Here is a 19,414-nt window from a genome sequence, read left to right as displayed (position 1 = left end):
CTCATAGAGTGCAAACTGTCTGACAACATGAGCTACACCAAAGAAATGTGGAAACTGTTCTTCACCAAATTCTCTGCAAATCTTGGAGATGCTCTTCAAATGCTTTCAAACACGGTAAAGACAATGGCTCCCCCCATCCTGAAAAGCACACGCACACCCGTGCTTGTGTGCACGCAAACGCGTTTGTGTGTGTATATGCTTACGCTTAATGTATGCATGCTGCATGTATGTAGGATATATATTAGCCAGACAACATTTATGTAGGTTCATATACTAAACACCTAAAACAATAACAGGTCAATGCATTTGAACATTGTCAATATAACCTCATGAAGAGATTTTGTTTCTGTCCACAGACTTTCCTGCCCAAAGGTCCATCCATACCTCTTGTGCTTGATGTACTCAGGGAGGTCACTGTCGATCAGTTTACTCCACAAGAGCTGAAAGATACGCACTTTATACGGAAGTGGTTTCAAAACAATCTTAAGCCTTTCCTCCCCCATGCATCTGGAGAGTTTCTGTCTTGTCTCAGCACCAAAGACTTTAGCTGTGAAACCTACCAGATTCTGTGAGTGTAATTACATTGGGTGCTTAGCGCTTTTTCCATCCATATGCTTACTATGTGTGTACTTTGTATCTCGTATTCATACCTGTTTACCTTTGCAGAGTGGCTGCTCTGGGTCATCAACCAGCTCTCGACAGGCAAAAGCTACAGATGATCTACTCCAACTTCCTTGCAGCCTATTTGAGCCGAAATGACACAGAAGGTGCTTGTCCTTTTTGTTCTAAAATAGACAAACTAAACAAATTGCACATTCCATAGCTGACAGAAATGATCATGACAAGTAAAATGAACTATTTGCAAAGTCTTCAAATGCGTTCATTGTTTATTTCAGTTCCCGGTTGTGTCGACAATTCAATCAGCGTCACCTACTGGCTACAATTGGTCTTTGGGCCTTTTATCTCCTTTGTACCCATCACTGATGTCATGCAACTCCAGACAAATGTCTCAGTGGTAGGTACCACTTCAAGACCACTGATTTTACTGTGTTATAAAATAGACGTACTACTGCGGAAGTAAACTGGCTTGTGTATTCTAAAATATAGGTACTGTAAATGCTACAGTTTTTGTTTGCTACTGCTGTATTTGTTTTCACGTTGATGACAATGATGCTGTACTTCCAAAAATAAGGAGTAACACTACTGTGTGTGCATTGTCTATTCTCAACATAGGTGGAAGTTCTGCCAGCTTTCTCTCCACAGCAGATAGGAGAAGTGGTACTGAAGCCTAACACTGCAAATACAGTGTACATCATCAACATTGTCTTTAATCACCTGGGCAATGGCACCAGATTCAAAGACTTCCTCATTTACCTGGAAACAAATGCCGGAGGGGTAAATATCCAAATGCTTTAACGTAATATAGGCGTTTAGCAAGATTGTCTTAAAAGACCGTAACTGTATCCTGTTTTTCTCATTTGCATTTCCAGGCAAACCTTAGTTGCGAGTCATACAGTACCATGTAAGTGAAGTTGTGTTGTAACTCATTCTTTATCGTTTAATTGAGTTGTTGCTTGTGCTTGATATCTTGTGTTCATGTCTTCCTCACTCATGGCTTCCCCTCTCCTTTGCCATCAGCTTCCAAAACTTAGACATGGTCATTTCTTCAGCCCAACCTCAACTGGCTGCATTCATTATGGCCATCAAGGACCAACTGATGAGCATTCTCCCTAAAGGTGAGTTACAGTACAGGGATTTAAGTATTATCTAATATCTCAATGAATGCAAGCAAGCATAGTTGTGCTACATGTTTTGACATCTATGTGCTTAAGTTTGTGTTGACGCTTTCTGTTCAGGTTGCCAAGGGATTCAGCCACAAATTGGGGTAATAAAGGTGAGCGAATACTTATATTTGTCCTTGTGTCATTTGAAGAGTTTAGTCAAAGGAGACTCTGTGCTAATGCTATTCGTTTTTGTCTTGTTCCCAGTGCAAAGTGACCTCAGCCAACGGTGAGTATAGCTTAATGTTTACTAGCAACCTTTTCTCTCTTTGCTTCTCATTGGAGACAATTCTGAAATTAATCAAACTCACTCTCTTACAGAGAGCCAAATGTGCAGTGGTGTCAATAGGTGAGTGTCCCCTGATTTCCGTCACGATTTGACATGTACAGTACATGCATACTCATCCATGCAGATGCATCGTTTCTAAGTTGATAGCATTTCAACTCTTGAGTAGAAGAGAGATATGAGAAAGAGAGGACTATACGATAGCTGTCAAGAATCAGACTCAAACTCACAACACTGTGAATACAATATAAACTTTTGGAGCCCAATAGACTCATTCTTTAATCTCTCAAGAACAGATTCAGAGCGGCGCTACTAGTGAAAAACACTGGAGGGCGCTGTTTTTCCTTTTTATTTGACGATGGGTTCCCAGATTGCTCATTCTTAAATACTTTGCCTCTATTTCACAGCACTGCCCTGGAAAGCTACTTGGGCGGAAATATGACCGATTCCATCTGCAATTTCAGCATTCAACAATATGCATGCCTGCCTCAGGTAGCTCTTACACTCTCCCAGTAAAGATGTTTTTGTGTTTTGTTGCTTAACAAGTTGTCTGGTAAGATGCCGGATTAGTGGTTTTATTAAATTCCTGATCTCAAATCCATCTTACAGTGTAGAACATCAAAATGTCAACGTCTTCTCTTGCAAGTTAAAACAAACAAAAAGACAAAAACACAACCATGCCGACACATTATTGCATGTTGCACTGTGGGATGGGCCAAGCTGACTGAATAGCGTTAAAAGGCTGCACTGTTTGTACAGACATAATTCATCTAAAGCTGTTTGATTTCATGAATGTTTCTGTTATTTCAGCAATTCAAGCTCAGTCCAGAGCAGCTGTCAATGCTCATAGAGTGCAAACTGTCTGACAACATGAGCTACACCAAAGAAATGTGGAAACTGTTCTTCACCAAATTCTCTGCAAATCTTGGAGATGCTCTTCAAATGCTTTCAAACACGGTAAAGACAATGGCTCCCCCCATCCTGAAAAGCACACGCACACCCGTGCTTGTGTGCACGCAAACGCGTTTGTGTGTGTATATGCTTACGCTTAATGTATGCATGCTGCATGTATGTAGGATACATATTAGCCAGACAACATTTATGTAGGTTCATATACTAAACACCTAAAACAATAACAGGTCAATGCATTTGAACATTGTCAATATAACCTCATGAAGAGATTTTGTTTCTGTCCACAGACTTTCCTGCCCAAAGGTCCATCCATACCTCTTGTGCTTGATGTACTCAGGGAGGTCACTGTCGATCAGTTTACTCCACAAGAGCTGAAAGATACGCACTTTATACGGAAGTGGTTTCAAAACAATCTTAAGCCTTTCCTCCCCCATGCATCTGGAGAGTTTCTGTCTTGTCTCAGCACCAAAGACTTTAGCTGTGAAACCTACCAGATTCTGTGAGTGTAATTACATTGGGTGCTTAGCGCTTTTTCCATCCATATGCTTACTATGTGTGTACTTTGTATCTCGTATTCATACCTGTTTACCTTTGCAGAGTGGCTGCTCTGGGTCATCAACCAGCTCTCGACAGGCAAAAGCTACAGATGATCTACTCCAACTTCCTTGCAGCCTATTTGAGCCGAAATGACACAGAAGGTGCTTGTCCTTTTTGTTCTAAAATAGACAAACTAAACAAATTGCACATTCCATAGCTGACAGAAATGATCATGACAAGTAAAATGAACTATTTGCAAAGTCTTCAAATGCGTTCATTGTTTATTTCAGTTCCCGGTTGTGTCGACAATTCAATCAGCGTCACCTACTGGCTACAATTGGTCTTTGGGCCTTTTATCTCCTTTGTACCCCTCACTGATGTCATGCAACTCCAGACAAATGTCTCAGTGGTAGGTACCACTTCAAGACCACTGATTTGACTGTGTTATAAAATAGACGTACTACTGCGGAAGTAAACTGGCTTGTGTATTCTAAAATATAGGTACTGTAAATTCTACAGCTTTTGTTTGCTACTGCTGTATTTGTTTTCACGTTGATTACAATGATGCTGTACTTCCAAAAATAAGGAGTAACACTACTGTGTGTGCATTGTCTATTGTCAACGTAGGTGGAAGTTCTGCCAGCTTTCTCTCCACAGCAGATAGGAGAAGTGGTACTGAAGCCTAACACTGCAAATACAGTGTACATCATCAACATTGTCTTTAATCACCTGGGCAATGGCACCAGATTCAAAGACTTCCTCATTTACCTGGAAACAAATGCCGGAGGGGTAAATATCCAAATGTTTTAACGTAATATAGGCGTTTAGCAAGATTGTCTTAAAAGACCGTAACTGTATCCTGTTTTTCTCATTTGCATTTCCAGGCAAACCTTAGTTGCGAGTCATACAGTACCATGTAAGTGAAGTTGTGTTGTAACTCATTCTTTATCGTTTAATTGAGTTGTTGCTTGTGCTTGATATCTTGTGTTCATGTCTTCCTCACTCATGGCTTCCCCTCTCCTTTGCCATCAGCTTCCAAAACTTAGACATGGTCATTTCTTTAGCCCAACCTCAACTGGCTGCATTCATTATGGCCATCAAGGACCAACTGATGAGCATTCTCCCTAAAGGTGAGTTACAGTACAGGGATTTAAGTATTATCTAATATCTCAATGAATGCAAGCAAGCATAGTTGTGCTACATGTTTTGACATCTATGTGCTTAAGTTTGTGTTGACGCTTTCTGTTCAGGTTGCCAAGGGATTCAGCCACAAATTGGGGTAATAAAGGTGAGCGAATACTTATATTTGTCCTTGTGTCATTTGAAGAGTTTAGTCAAAGGAGACTCTGTGCTAATGATATTCCTTTTTGTCTTGTTCCCAGTGCAAAGTGACCTCAGCCAACGGTGAGTATAGCTTAATGTTTACTAGCAACCTTTTCTCTCTTTGCTTCTCATTGGAGACAATTCTGAAATTAATCAAACTCACTCTCTTACAGAGAGCCAAATGTGCAGTGGTGTCAATAGGTGAGTGTCCCCTGATTTCCGTCACGATTTGACATGTACATGCATACTCATCCATGCAGATGCATCGTTTCTAAGTTGATAGCATTTCAACTCTTGAGTAGAAGAGAGATATGAGAAAGAGAGGACTATACGATAGCTGTCAAGAATCAGACTCAAACTCACAACACTGTGAATACAATATAAACTTTTGAAGCCCAATAGACTCATTCTTTAATCTCTCAAGAACAGATTCAGAGCGGCGCTACTAGTGAAAAACGCTGGAGGGCGCTGTTTTTCCTTTTTATTTGACGACGGGTTCCCAGATTGCTCATTCTTAAATACTTTGCCTCTATTTCACAGCACTGCCCTGGAAAGCTACTTGGGTGGAAATATGACCGATTCCATCTGCAATTTCAGCATTCAACATTATGCATGCCTGCCTCAGGTAGCTCTTACACTCTCCCAGTAAATATGTTTTTGTGTTTTGTTGCTTAACAAGTTGTCTGGTAAGATGCCAGATTAGTGGTTTTATTAAATTTCTGATCTCAAATCCATCTTACAGTGTAGAACGTCAAAATGTCAACGTCTTCTCTTGCAAGTTAAAACAAACAAAAAGACAAAAACACAACCATGCCGACACATTATTGCATGTTGCACTGTGGGATGGGCCAAGCTGACTGAATAGCGTTAAAAGGCTTTGTACAGACATAATTCATCTAAAGCTGTTTGATTTCATGAATGTTTCTGTTATTTCAGCAATTCAAGCTCAGTCCAGAGCAGCTGTCAATGCTCATAGAGTGCAAACTGTCTGACAACATGAGCTACACCAAAGAAATGTGGAAACTGTTCTTCACCAAATTCTCTGCAAATCTTGGAGATGCTCTTCAAATGCTTTCAAACACGGTAAAGACAATGGCTCCCCCCATCCTGACAAGCACACGCACACCCGTGCTTGTGTGCACGCAAACGCGTTTGTGTGTGTATATGCTTACGCTTAATGTATGCATGCTGCATGTATGTAGGATATATATTAGCCAGACAACATTTATGTAGGTTCATATACTAAACACCTAAAACAATAACAGGTCAATGCATTTGAACATTGTCAATAAAACCTCATGAAGAGATTTTGTTTCTGTCCACAGACTTTCCTGCCCAAAGGTCCATCCATACCTCTTGTGCTTGATGTACTCAGGGAGGTCACTGTCGATCAGTTTACTCCACAAGAGCTGAAAGATACGCACTTTATACGGAAGTGGTTTCAAAACAATCTTAAGCCTTTCCTCCCCCATGCATCTGGAGAGTTTCTGTCTTGTCTCAGCACCAAAGACTTTAGCTGTGAAACCTACCAGATTCTGTGAGTGTAATTACATTGGGTGCTTAGCGCTTTTTCCATCCATATGCTTACTATGTGTGTACTTTGTATCTCGTATTCATACCTGTTTACCTTTGCAGAGTGGCTGCTCTGGGTCATCAACCAGCTCTCGACAGGCAAAAGCTACAGATGATCTACTCAAACTTCCTTGCAGCCTATTTGAGCCGAAATGACACAGAAGGTGCTTGTCCTTTTTGTTCTAAAATAGACAAACTAAACAAATTGCACATTCCATAGCTGACAGAAATGATCATGACAAGTAAAATGAACTATTTGCAAAGTCTTCAAATGCGTTCATTGTTTATTTCAGTTCCCGGTTGTGTCGACAATTCAATCAGCGTCACCTACTGGCTACAATTGGTCTTTGGGCCTTTTATCTCCTTTGTACCCCTCACTGATGTCATGCAACTCCAGACAAATGTCTCAGTGGTAGGTACCACTTCAAGACCACTGATTTGACTGTGTTATAAAATAGACGTACTACTGCGGAAGTAAACTGGCTTGTGTATTCTAAAATATAGGTACTGTAAATTCTACAGCTTTTGTTTGCTACTGCTGTATTTGTTTTCACGTTGATTACAATGATGCTGTACTTCCAAAAATAAGGAGTAACACTACTGTGTGTGCATTGTCTATTGTCAACGTAGGTGGAAGTTCTGCCAGCTTTCTCTCCACAGCAGATAGGAGAAGTGGTACTGAAGCCTAACACTGCAAATACAGTGTACATCATCAACATTGTCTTTAATCACCTGGGCAATGGCACCAGATTCAAAGACTTCCTCATTTACCTGGAAACAAATGCCGGAGGGGTAAATATCCAAATGTTTTAACGTAATATAGGCGTTTAGCAAGATTGTCTTAAAAGACCGTAACTGTATCCTGTTTTTCTCATTTGCATTTCCAGGCAAACCTTAGTTGCGAGTCATACAGTACCATGTAAGTGAAGTTGTGTTGTAACTCATTCTTTATCGTTTAATTGAGTTGTTGCTTGTGCTTGATATCTTGTGTTCATGTCTTCCTCACTCATGGCTTCCCCTCTCCTTTGCCATCAGCTTCCAAAACTTAGACATGGTCATTTCTTTAGCCCAACCTCAACTGGCTGCATTCATTATGGCCATCAAGGACCAACTGATGAGCATTCTCCCTAAAGGTGAGTTACAGTACAGGGATTTAAGTATTATCTAATATCTCAATGAATGCAAGCAAGCATAGTTGTGCTACATGTTTTGACATCTATGTGCTTAAGTTTGTGTTGACGCTTTCTGTTCAGGTTGCCAAGGGATTCAGCCACAAATTGGGGTAATAAAGGTGAGCGAATACTTATATTTGTCCTTGTGTCATTTGAAGAGTTTAGTCAAAGGAGACTCTGTGCTAATGATATTCCTTTTTGTCTTGTTCCCAGTGCAAAGTGACCTCAGCCAACGGTGAGTATAGCTTAATGTTTACTAGCAACCTTTTCTCTCTTTGCTTCTCATTGGAGACAATTCTGAAATTAATCAAACTCACTCTCTTACAGAGAGCCAAATGTGCAGTGGTGTCAATAGGTGAGTGTCCCCTGATTTCCGTCACGATTTGACATGTACATGCATACTCATCCATGCAGATGCATCGTTTCTAAGTTGATAGCATTTCAACTCTTGAGTAGAAGAGAGATATGAGAAAGAGAGGACTATACGATAGCTGTCAAGAATCAGACTCAAACTCACAACACTGTGAATACAATATAAACTTTTGAAGCCCAATAGACTCATTCTTTAATCTCTCAAGAACAGATTCAGAGCGGCGCTACTAGTGAAAAACGCTGGAGGGCGCTGTTTTTCCTTTTTATTTGACGACGGGTTCCCAGATTGCTCATTCTTAAATACTTTGCCTCTATTTCACAGCACTGCCCTGGAAAGCTACTTGGGTGGAAATATGACCGATTCCATCTGCAATTTCAGCATTCAACATTATGCATGCCTGCCTCAGGTAGCTCTTACACTCTCCCAGTAAAGATGTTTTTGTGTTTTGTTGCTTAACAAGTTGTCTGGTAAGATGCCAGATTAGTGGTTTTATTAAATTTCTGATCTCAAATCCATCTTACAGTGTAGAACGTCAAAATGTCAACGTCTTCTCTTGCAAGTTAAAACAAACAAAAAGACAAAAACACAACCATGCCGACACATTATTGCATGTTGCACTGTGGGATGGGCCAAGCTGACTGAATAGCGTTAAAAGGCTTTGTACAGACATAATTCATCTAAAGCTGTTTGATTTCATGAATGTTTCTGTTATTTCAGCAATTCAAGCTCAGTCCAGAGCAGCTGTCAATGCTCATAGAGTGCAAACTGTCTGACAACATGAGCTACACCAAAGAAATGTGGAAACTGTTCTTCACCAAATTCTCTGCAAATCTTGGAGATGCTCTTCAAATGCTTTCAAACACGGTAAAGACAATGGCTCCCCCCATCCTGACAAGCACACGCACACCCGTGCTTGTGTGCACGCAAACGCGTTTGTGTGTGTATATGCTTACGCTTAATGTATGCATGCTGCATGTATGTAGGATATATATTAGCCAGACAACATTTATGTAGGTTCATATACTAAACACCTAAAACAATAACTGGTCAATGCATTTGAACATTGTCAATAAAACCTCATGAAGAGATTTTGTTTCTGTCCACAGACTTTCCTGCCCAAAGGTCCATCCATACCTCTTGTGCTTGATGTACTCAGGGAGGTCACTGTCGATCAGTTTACTCCACAAGAGCTGAAAGATACGCACTTTATACGGAAGTGGTTTCAAAACAATCTTAAGCCTTTCCTCCCCCATGCATCTGGAGAGTTTCTGTCTTGTCTCAGCACCAAAGACTTTAGCTGTGAAACCTACCAGATTCTGTGAGTGTAATTACATTGGGTGCTTAGCGCTTTTTCCATCCATATGCTTACTATGTGTGTACTTTGTATCTCGTATTCATACCTGTTTACCTTTGCAGAGTGGCTGCTCTGGGTCATCAACCAGCTCTCGACAGGCAAAAGCTACAGATGATCTACTCAAACTTCCTTGCAGCCTATTTGAGCCGAAATGACACAGAAGGTGCTTGTCCTTTTTGTTCTAAAATAGACAAACTAAACAAATTGCACATTCCATAGCTGACAGAAATGATCATGACAAGTAAAATGAACTATTTGCAAAGTCTTCAAATGCGTTCATTGTTTATTTCAGTTCCCGGTTGTGTCGACAATTCAATCAGCGTCACCTACTGGCTACAATTGGTCTTTGGGCCTTTTATCTCCTTTGTACCCCTCACTGATGTCATGCAACTCCAGACAAATGTCTCAGTGGTAGGTACCACTTCAAGACCACTGATTTGACTGTGTTATAAAATAGACGTACTACTGCGGAAGTAAACTGGCTTGTGTATTCTAAAATATAGGTACTGTAAATTCTACAGCTTTTGTTTGCTACTGCTGTATTTGTTTTCACGTTGATTACAATGATGCTGTACTTCCAAAAATAAGGAGTAACACTACTGTGTGTGCATTGTCTATTCTCAACATAGGTGGAAGTTCTGCCAGCTTTCTCTCCACAGCAGATAGGAGAAGTGGTACTGAAGCCTAACACCGCAAATACAGTGTACATCATCAACATTGTCTTTAATCACCTGGGCAATGGCACCAGATTCAAAGACTTCCTCATTTACCTGGAAACAAATGCCGGAGGGGTAAATATCCAAATGTTTTAACGTAATATAGGCATTTAGCAAGATTGTCTTAAAATACCGTAACTGTATCCTGTTTTTCTCATTTGCATTTCCAGGCAAACCTTAGTTGCGAGTCATACAGTACCATGTAAGTGAAGTTGTGTTGTAACTCATTCTTTATCGTTTAATTGAGTTGTTGCTTGTGCTTGATATCTTGTGTTCATGTCTTCATCACTCATGGCTTCCCCTCTCCTTTGCCATCAGCTTCCAAAACTTAGACATGGTCATTTCTTCAGCCCAACCTCAACTGGCTGCATTCATTATGGCCATCAAGGACCAACTGATGAGCATTCTCCCTAAAGGTGAGTTACAGTACAGTACAGGGATTTAAGTATTATCTAATATCTCAATGAATGCAAGCAAGCATAGTTGTGCTACATGTTTTGACATCTATGTGCTTAAGTTTGTGTTGACGCTTTCTGTTCAGGTTGCCAAGGGATTCAGCCACACATTGGGGTAATAAAGGTGAGCGAATACTTATATTTGTCCTTGTGTCATTTGAAGAGTTTAGTCAAAGGAGACTCTGTGCTAATGATATTCGTTTTTGTCTTGTTCCCAGTGCAAAGTGACCTCAGCCAACGGTGAGTATAGCTTAATGTTTACTAGCAACCTTTTCTCTCTTTGCTTCTCATTGGAGACAATTCTGAAATTAATCAAACTCACTCTCTTACAGAGAGCCAAATGTGCAGTGGTGTCAATAGGTGAGTGTCCCCTGATTTCCGTCACGATTTGACATGTACATGCATACTCATCCATGCAGATGCATCGTTTCTAAGTTGATAGCATTTCAACTCTTGAGTAGAAGAGAGATATGAGAAAGAGAGGACTATACGATAGCTGTCAAGAATCAGACTCAAACTCACAACACTGTGAATACAATATAAACTTTTGGAGCCCAATAGACTCATTCTTTAATCTCTCAAGAACAGATTCAGAGCGGCGCTACTAGTGAAAAACGCTGGGGGCGCTGTTTTTCCTTTTTATTTGACGATGGGTTCCCAGATTGCTCATTCTTAAATACTTTGCCTCTATTTCACAGCACTGCCTTGGAAAGCTACTTGGGGGGAAATATGATCGATTCCATCTGCAATTTCAGCATTCAACACTATGCATGCCTGCCTCAGGTAGCTCTTACACTCTCCCAGCAAAGATGTTTTTGTGTTTTGTTGCTTAACAAGTTGTCTGGTAAGATGCCGGATTAGTGGTTTTATTACATTCCTGATCTCAAATCCATCTTACAGTGTAGAACATCAAAATGTCAACGTCTTCTCTTGCAAGTTAAAACAAACAAAAAGACAAAAACACAACCATGCCGACACATTATTGCATGTTGCACTGTGGGATGGGCCAAACTGACTGAATAGCGCTAAAAGGCTGCACTGTTTGTACAGACATAATTCATCTAAAGCTGTTTGATTTCATGAATGTTTCTGTTATTTCAGCAATTCAAGCTCAGTCCAGAGCAGCTGTCAATGCTCATAGAGTGCAAACTGTCTGACAACATGAGCTACACCAAAGAAATGTGGAAACTGTTCTTCACCAAATTCTCTGCAAATCTTGGAGATGCTCTTCAAATGCTTTCAAACACGGTAAAGACAATGGCTCCCCCCATCCTGACAAGCACACGCACACCCGTGCGTGTGTGCACGCAAACACGCTTGTGTGTGTATATGCTTACGCTTAATGTATGCATGCTGCATGTATGTAGGATATATATTAGCCAGACAACATTTATGTAGGTTCATATACTAAACACCTGAAACAATAACAGGTCAATGCATTTGAACATTGTCAATAAAACCTCATGAAGAGATTTTGTTTCTGTCCACAGACTTTCCTGCCCAAAGGTCCATCCATACCTCTTGTGCTTGATGTACTCAGGGAGGTCACTGTCGATCAGTTTACTCCACAAGAGCTGAAAGATACGCACTTTATACGGAAGTGGTTTCAAAACAATCTTAAGCCTTTCCTCCCCCATGCATCTGGAGAGTTTCTGTCTTGTCTCAGCACCAAAGACTTTAGCTGTGAAACCTACCAGATTCTGTGAGTGTAATTACATTGGGTGCTTAGCGCTTTTTCCATCCATATGCTTACTATGTGTGTACTTTGTATCTCGTATTCATACCTGTTTACCTTTGCAGAGTGGCTGCTCTGGGTCATCAACCAGCTCTCGACAGGCAAAAGCTACAGAGGATCTACTCAAACTTCCTTGCAGCCTATTTGAGCCGAAATGACACAGAAGGTGCTTGTCCTTTTTGTTCTAAAATAGACAAACTAAACAAATTGCACATTCCATAGCTGACAGAAATGATCATGACAAGTAAAATGAACTATTTGCAAAGTCTTCAAATGCGTTCATTGTTTATTTCAGTTCCCGGTTGTGTCGACAATTCAATCAGCGTCACCTACTGGCTACAATTGGTCTTTGGGCCTTTTATCTCCTTTGTACCCCTCACTGATGTCATGCAACTCCAGACAAATGTCTCAGTGGTAGGTACCACTTCAAGACCACTGATTTTACTGTGTTATAAAATAGACGTACTACTGCGGAAGTAAACTGGCTTGTGTATTCTAAAATATAGGTACTGTAAATGCTACAGTTTTTGTTTGCTACTGCTGTATTTGTTTTCACGTTGATTACAATGATGCTGTACTTCCAAAAATAAGGAGTAACACTACTGTGTGTGCATTGTCTATTCTCAACATAGGTGGAAGTTCTGCCAGCTTTCTCTCCACAGCAGATAGGAGAAGTGGTACTGAAGCCTAACACCGCAAATACAGTGTACATCATCAACATTGTCTTTAATCACCTGGGCAATGGCACCAGATTCAAAGACTTCCTCATTTACCTGGAAACAAATGCCGGAGGGGTAAATATCCAAATGTTTTAACGTAATATAGGCGTTTAGCAAGATTGTCTTAAAATACCGTAACTGTATCCTGTTTTTCTCATTTGCATTTCCAGGCAAACCTTAGTTGCGAGTCATACAGTACCATGTAAGTGAAGTTGTGTTGTAACTCATTCTTTATCGTTTAATTGAGTTGTTGCTTGTGCTTGATATCTTGTGTTCATGTCTTCCTCACTCATGGCTTCCCCTCTCCTTTGCCATCAGCTTCCAAAACTTAGACATGGTCATTTCTTCAGCCCAACCTCAACTGGCTGCATTCATTATGGCCATCAAGGACCAACTGATGAGCATTCTCCCTAAAGGTGAGTTACAGTACAGGGATTTAAGTATTATCTAATATCTCAATGAATGCAAGCAAGCATAGTTGTGCTACATGTTTTGACATCTATGTGCTTAAGCTTGTGTTGACGTTTTCTGTTCAGGTTGCCAAGGGATTCAGCCACAAATTGGGGTAATAAAGGTGAGCGAATACTTATATTTGTCCTTGTGTCATTTGAAGAGTTTAGTCAAAGGAGACTCTGTGCTAATGATATTCGTTTTTGTCTTGTTCCCAGTGCAAAGTGACCTCAGCCAACGGTGAGTATAGCTTAATGTTTACTAGCAACCTTTTCTCTCTTTGCTTCTCATTGGAGACAATTCTGAAATTAATCAAACTCACTCTCTTACAGAGAGCCAAATGTGCATTGGTGTCAATAGGTGAGTGTCCCCTGATTTCCGTCACGATTTGACATGTACATGCATACTCATCCATGCAGATGCATCGTTTCTAAGTTGATAGCATTTCAACTCTTGAGTAGAAGAGAGATATGAGAAAGAGAGGACTATACGATAGCTGTCAAGAATCAGACTCAAACTCACAACACTGTGAATACAATATAAACTTTTGGAGCCCAATAGACTCATTCTTTAATCTCTCAAGAACAGATTCACAGCGGCGCTACTAGTGAAAAACGCTGGGGGCGCTGTTTTTCCTTTTTATTTGACGATGGGTTCCCAGATTGCCCATTCTTAAATACTTTGCCTCTATTTCACAGCACTGCCTTGGAAAGCTACTTGGGCGGAAATATGATCGATTCCATCTGCAATTTCAGCATTCAACACTATGCATGCCTGCCTCAGGTAGCTCTTACACTCTCCCAGCAAAGATGTTTTTGTGTTTTGTTGCTTAACAAGTTGTCTGGTAAGATGCCGGATTAGTGGTTTTATTAAATTCCTGATCTCAAATCCATCTTACAGTGTAGAACATCAAAATGTCAACGTCTTCTCTTGCAAGTTAAAACAAACAAAAAGACAAAAACACAACCATGCCGACACATTATTGCATGTTGCACTGTGGGATGGGCCAAGCTGACTGAATAGCGTTAAAAGGCTGCACTGTTTGTACAGACATAATTCATCTAAAGCTGTTTGATTTCATGAATGTTTCTGTTATTTCAGCAATTCAAGCTCAGTCCAGAGCAGCTGTCAATGCTCATAGAGTGCAAACTGTCTGACAACATGAGCTACACCAAAGAAATGTGGAAACTGTTCTTCACCAAATTCTCTGCAAATCTTGGAGATGCTCTTCAAATGCTTTCAAACACGGTAAAGACAATGGCTCCCCCCATCCTGACAAGCACACGCACACCCGTGCTTGTGTGCACGCAAACACGTTTGTGTGTGTATATGCTTACGCTTAATGTATGCATGCTGCATGTATGTAGGATATATATTAGCCATACAACATTTATGTAGGTTCATATACTAAACACCTGAAACAATAACAGGTCAATGCATTTGAACATTGTCAATAAAACCTCATGAAGAGATTTTGTTTCTGTCCACAGACTTTCCTGCCCAAAGGTCCATCCATACCTCTTGTGCTTGATGTACTCAGGGAGGTCACTGTCGATCAGTTTACTCCACAAGAGCTGAAAGATACGCACTTTATACGGAAGTGGTTTCAAAACAATCTTAAGCCTTTCCTCCCCCATGCATCTGGAGAGTTTCTGTCTTGTCTCAGCACCAAAGACTTTAGCTGTGAAACCTACCAGATTCTGTGAGTGTAATTACATTGGGTGCTTAGCGCTTTTTCCATCCATATGCTTACTATGTGTATACTTTGTATCTCGTATTCATACCTGTTTACCTTTGCAGAGTGGCTGCTCTGGGTCATCAACCAGCTCTCGACAGGCAAAAGCTACAGATGATCTACTCAAACTTCCTTGCAGCCTATTTGAGCCGAAATGACACAGAAGGTGCTTGTCCCTTTTGTTCTAAAATAGACAAACTAAACAAATTGCACATTCCATAGCTGACAGAAATGATCATGACAAGTAAAATGAACTATTTGCAAGGTCTTCAAATGCGTTCATTGTTTATTTCAGTTCCCGGTTGTGTCGACAATTCAATCAGCGTCACCTACTGGCTACAATTGGTCTTTGGGCCTTTTATCTCCTTTGTACCCCTCACTGATGTCATGCAACTCCAGACAAATGTCTCAGTGGTAGGTACCACTTCAAGACCACTGATTTTACTGTGTTATAAAATAGATGTACTACTGCGGAAGTAAACTGGCTTGTGTATTCTAAAATATAGGTACTGTAAATTCTACAGCTTTTGTTTGCTACTGCTGTATTTGTTTTCACGTTGATTACAATGATGCTGTACTTCCAAAAATAAGGAGTAACACTACTGTGTGTGCATTGTCTATTCTCAACATAGGTGGAAGTTCTGCCAGCTTTCTCTCCACAGCAGATAGGAGAAGTGGTACTGAAGCCTAACACCGCAAATACAGTGTACATCATCAACATTGTCTTTAATCACCTGGGCAATGGCACCAGATTCAAAGACTTCCTCATTTACCTGGAAACAAATGCCGGAGGGGTAAATATCCAAATGTTTTAACGTAATATAGGCGTTTAGCAAGATTGTCTTAAAATACCGTAACTGTATCCTGTTTTTCTCATTTGCATTTCCAGGCAAACCTTAGTTGCGAGTCATACAGTACCATGTAAGTGAAGTTGTGTTGTAACTCATTCTTTATCGTTTAATTGAGTTGTTGCTTGTGCTTGATATCTTGTGTTCATGTCTTCCTCACTCATGGCTTCCCCTCTCCTTTGCCATCAGCTTCCAAAACTTAGACATGGTCATTTCTTCAGCCCAACCTCAACTGGCTGCATTCATTATGGCCATCAAGGACCAACTGATGAGCATTCTCCCTAAAGGTGAGTTACAGTACAGTACAGGGATTTAAGTATTATCTAATATCTCAATGAATGCAAGCAAGCATAGTTGTGCTACATGTTTTGACATCTATGTGCTTAAGTTTGTGTTGACGCTTTCTGTTCAGGTTGCCAAGGGATTCAGCCACAAATTGGGGTAATAAAGGTGAGCGAATACTTATATTTGTCCTTGTGTCATTTGAAGAGTTTAGTCAAAGGAGACTCTGTGCTAATGATATTCCTTTTTGTCTTGTTCCCAGTGCAAAGTGACCTCAGCCAACGGTGAGTATAGCTTAATGTTTACTAGCAACCTTTTCTCTCTTTGCTTCTCATTGGAGACAATTCTGAAATTAATCAAACTCACTCTCTTACAGAGAGCCAAATGTGCATTGGTGTCAATAGGTGAGTGTCCCCTGATTTCCGTCACGATTTGACATGTACATGCATACTCATCCATGCAGATGCATCGTTTCTAAGTTGATAGCATTTCAACTCTTGAGTAGAAGAGAGATATGAGAAAGAGAGGACTATACGATAGCTGTCAAGAATCAGACTCAAACTCACAACACTGTGAATACAATATAAACTTTTGGAGCCCAATAGACTCATTCTTTAATCTCTCAAGAACAGATTCACAGCGGCGCTACTAGTGAAAAACGCTGGGGGCGCTGTTTTTCCTTTTTATTTGACGATGGGTTCCCAGACTGCTCATTCTTAAATACTTTTCCTCTATTTCACAGCACTGCCTTGGAAAGCTACTTGGGCGGAAATATGATCGATTCCATCTGCAATTTCAGCATTCAACACTATGCATGCCTGCCTCAGGTAGCTCTTACACTCTCCCAGCAAAGATGTTTTTGTGTTTTGTTGCTTAACAAGTTGTCTGGTAAGATGCCGGATTAGTGGTTTTATTAAATTCCTGATCTCAAATCCATCTTACAGTGTAGAACATCAAAATGTCAACGTCTTCTCTTGCAAGTTAAAACAAACAAAAAGACAAAAACACAACCATGGCGACACATTATTGCATGTTGCACTGTGGGATGGGCCAAGCTGACTGAATAGCGTTAAAAGGCTTTGTACAGACATAATTCATCTAAAGCTGTTTGATTTCATGAATGTTTCTGTTATTTCAGCAATTCAAGCTCAGTCCAGAGCAGCTGTCAATGCTCATAGAGTGCAAACTGTCTGACAACATGAGCTACACCAAAGAAATGTGGAAACTGTTCTTCACCAAATTCTCTGCAAATCTTGGAGATGCTCTTCAAATGCTTTCAAACACGGTAAAGACAATGGCTCCCCCCATCCTGACAAGCACACGCACACCCGTGCTTGTGTGCACGCAAACACGTTTGTGTGTCTATGCTTACGCTTAATGTATGCATGCTGCATGTATATAGGATATATATTAGCCAGACAACATTTATGTAGGTTCATATACTAAACACCTGAAACAATAACAGGTCAATGCATTTGAACATTGTCAATAAAACCTCATGAAGAGATTTTGTTTCTGTCCACAGACTTTCCTGCCCAAAGGTCCATCCATACCTCTTGTGCTTGATGTACTCAGGGAGGTCACTGTCGATCAGTTTACTCCACAAGAGCTGAAAGATACGCACTTTATACGGAAGTGGTTTCAAAACAATCTTAAGCCTTTCCTCCCCCATGCATCTGGAGAGTTTCTGTCTTGTCTCAGCACCAAAGACTTTAGCTGTGAAACCTACCAGATTCTGTGAGTGTAATTACATTGGGTGCTTAGCGCTTTTTCCATCCATATGCTTACTATGTGTGTACTTTGTATCTCGTATTCATACCTGTTTACCTTTGCAGAGTGGCTGCTCTGGGTCATCAACCAGCTCTCGACAGGCAAAAGCTACAGATGATCTACTCAAACTTCCTTGCAGCCTATTTGAGCCGAAATGACACAGAAGGTGCTTGTCCCTTTTGTTCTAAAATAGACAAACTAAACAAATTGCACATTCCATAGCTGACAGAAATGATCATGACAAGTAAAATGAACTATTTGCAAGGTCTTCAAATGCGTTCATTGTTTATTTCAGTTCCCGGTTGTGTCGACAATTCAATCAGCGTCACCTACTGGCTACAATTGGTCTTTGGGCCTTTCATCTCCTTTGTACCCCTCACTGATGTCATGCAACTCCAGACAAATGTCTCAGTGGTAGGTACAGTACCACTTCAAGACCACTGATTTTACTGTGTTATAAAATAGACGTACTACTGCGGAAGTAAACTGGCTTGTGTATTCTAAAATATAGGTACTGTAAATGCTACAGTTTTTGTTTGCTACTGCTGTATTTGTTTTCACGTTGATTACAATGATGCTGTACTTCCAAAAATAAGGAGTAACACTACTGTGTGTGCATTGTCTATTGTCAACGTAGGTGGAAGTTCTGCCAGCTTTCTCTCCACAGCAGATAGGAGAAGTGGTACTGAAGCCTAACACTGCAAATACAGTGTACATCATCGACATTGTCTTTAATCACCTGGGCAATGGCACCAGATTCAAAGACTTCCTCATTTACCTGGAAACAAATGCCGGAGGGGTAAATATCCAAATGTTTTAACGTAATATAGGCGTTTAGCAAGATTGTCTTAAAAGACCGTAACTGTATCCTGTTTTTCTCATTTGAATTTCCAGGCAAACCTTAGTTGCGAGTCATACAGTACCATGTAAGTGAAGTTGTGTTGTAACTCATTCTTTATCGTTTAATTGAGTTGTTGCTTGTGCTTGATATCTTGTGTTCATGTCTTCATCACTCATGCCTTCCTCCCTCTCCTTTGCCATCAGCTTCCAAAACTTAGACATGGTCATTTCTTTAGCCCAACCTCAACTGGCTGCATTCATTATGGCCATCAAGGACCAACTGATGAGCATTCTCCCTAAAGGTGAGTTACAGTACAGGGATTTAAGTATTATCTAATATCTCAATGAATGCAAGCAAGCATAGTTGTGCTACATGTTTTGACATCTATGTGCTTAAGTTTGTGTTGACGCTTTCTGTTCAGGTTGCCAAGGGATTCAGCCACAAATTGGGGTAATAAAGGTGAGCGAATACTTATATTTGTCCTTGTGTCATTTGAAGAGTTTAGTCAAAGGAGACTCTGTGCTAATGATATTCGTTTTTGTCTTGTTCCCAG

General features: G+C 40.5%; 1 protein-coding gene across 1 annotated transcript in view; it reads left to right on the top strand.

The window, feature by feature from the left end:
- The window catches only part of LOC311054719 (uncharacterized protein), a gene marked incomplete at its 5' end in the record, with an annotated part of 80,910 nt that overhangs the window by 44,905 nt on the left and 16,591 nt on the right, over window positions 1-19,414 (top strand). Inside the window, 15 exons of the mRNA XM_084070722.1 lie at window positions 1,639-1,736; window positions 1,857-1,894; window positions 1,989-2,010; window positions 4,767-4,804; window positions 4,899-4,920; window positions 7,797-7,818; window positions 8,417-8,423; window positions 8,674-8,820; window positions 9,940-10,101; window positions 10,568-10,596; window positions 13,254-13,351; window positions 13,604-13,625; window positions 16,158-16,255; window positions 16,381-16,418; window positions 16,513-16,534. Of these exons, the coding sequence (XP_083926848.1) occupies window positions 1,639-1,736; window positions 1,857-1,894; window positions 1,989-2,010; window positions 4,767-4,804; window positions 4,899-4,920; window positions 7,797-7,818; window positions 8,417-8,423; window positions 8,674-8,820; window positions 9,940-10,101; window positions 10,568-10,596; window positions 13,254-13,351; window positions 13,604-13,625; window positions 16,158-16,255; window positions 16,381-16,418; window positions 16,513-16,534 (863 nt within the window). The remainder of the gene's footprint in view (window positions 1-1,638; window positions 1,737-1,856; window positions 1,895-1,988; window positions 2,011-4,766; window positions 4,805-4,898; window positions 4,921-7,796; window positions 7,819-8,416; window positions 8,424-8,673; window positions 8,821-9,939; window positions 10,102-10,567; window positions 10,597-13,253; window positions 13,352-13,603; window positions 13,626-16,157; window positions 16,256-16,380; window positions 16,419-16,512; window positions 16,535-19,414) is intronic.

The sequence above is a fragment of the Gymnoscopelus microlampas genome, assembly GCF_963454915.1.
Source record: "Gymnoscopelus microlampas genome assembly, chromosome: 11".
Lineage (NCBI taxonomy): Eukaryota > Metazoa > Chordata > Actinopteri > Myctophiformes > Myctophidae > Gymnoscopelus > Gymnoscopelus microlampas.
Note: the sequence above shows the minus strand (reverse complement) of the source record. Positions and strands in the feature narration are given on the sequence as shown.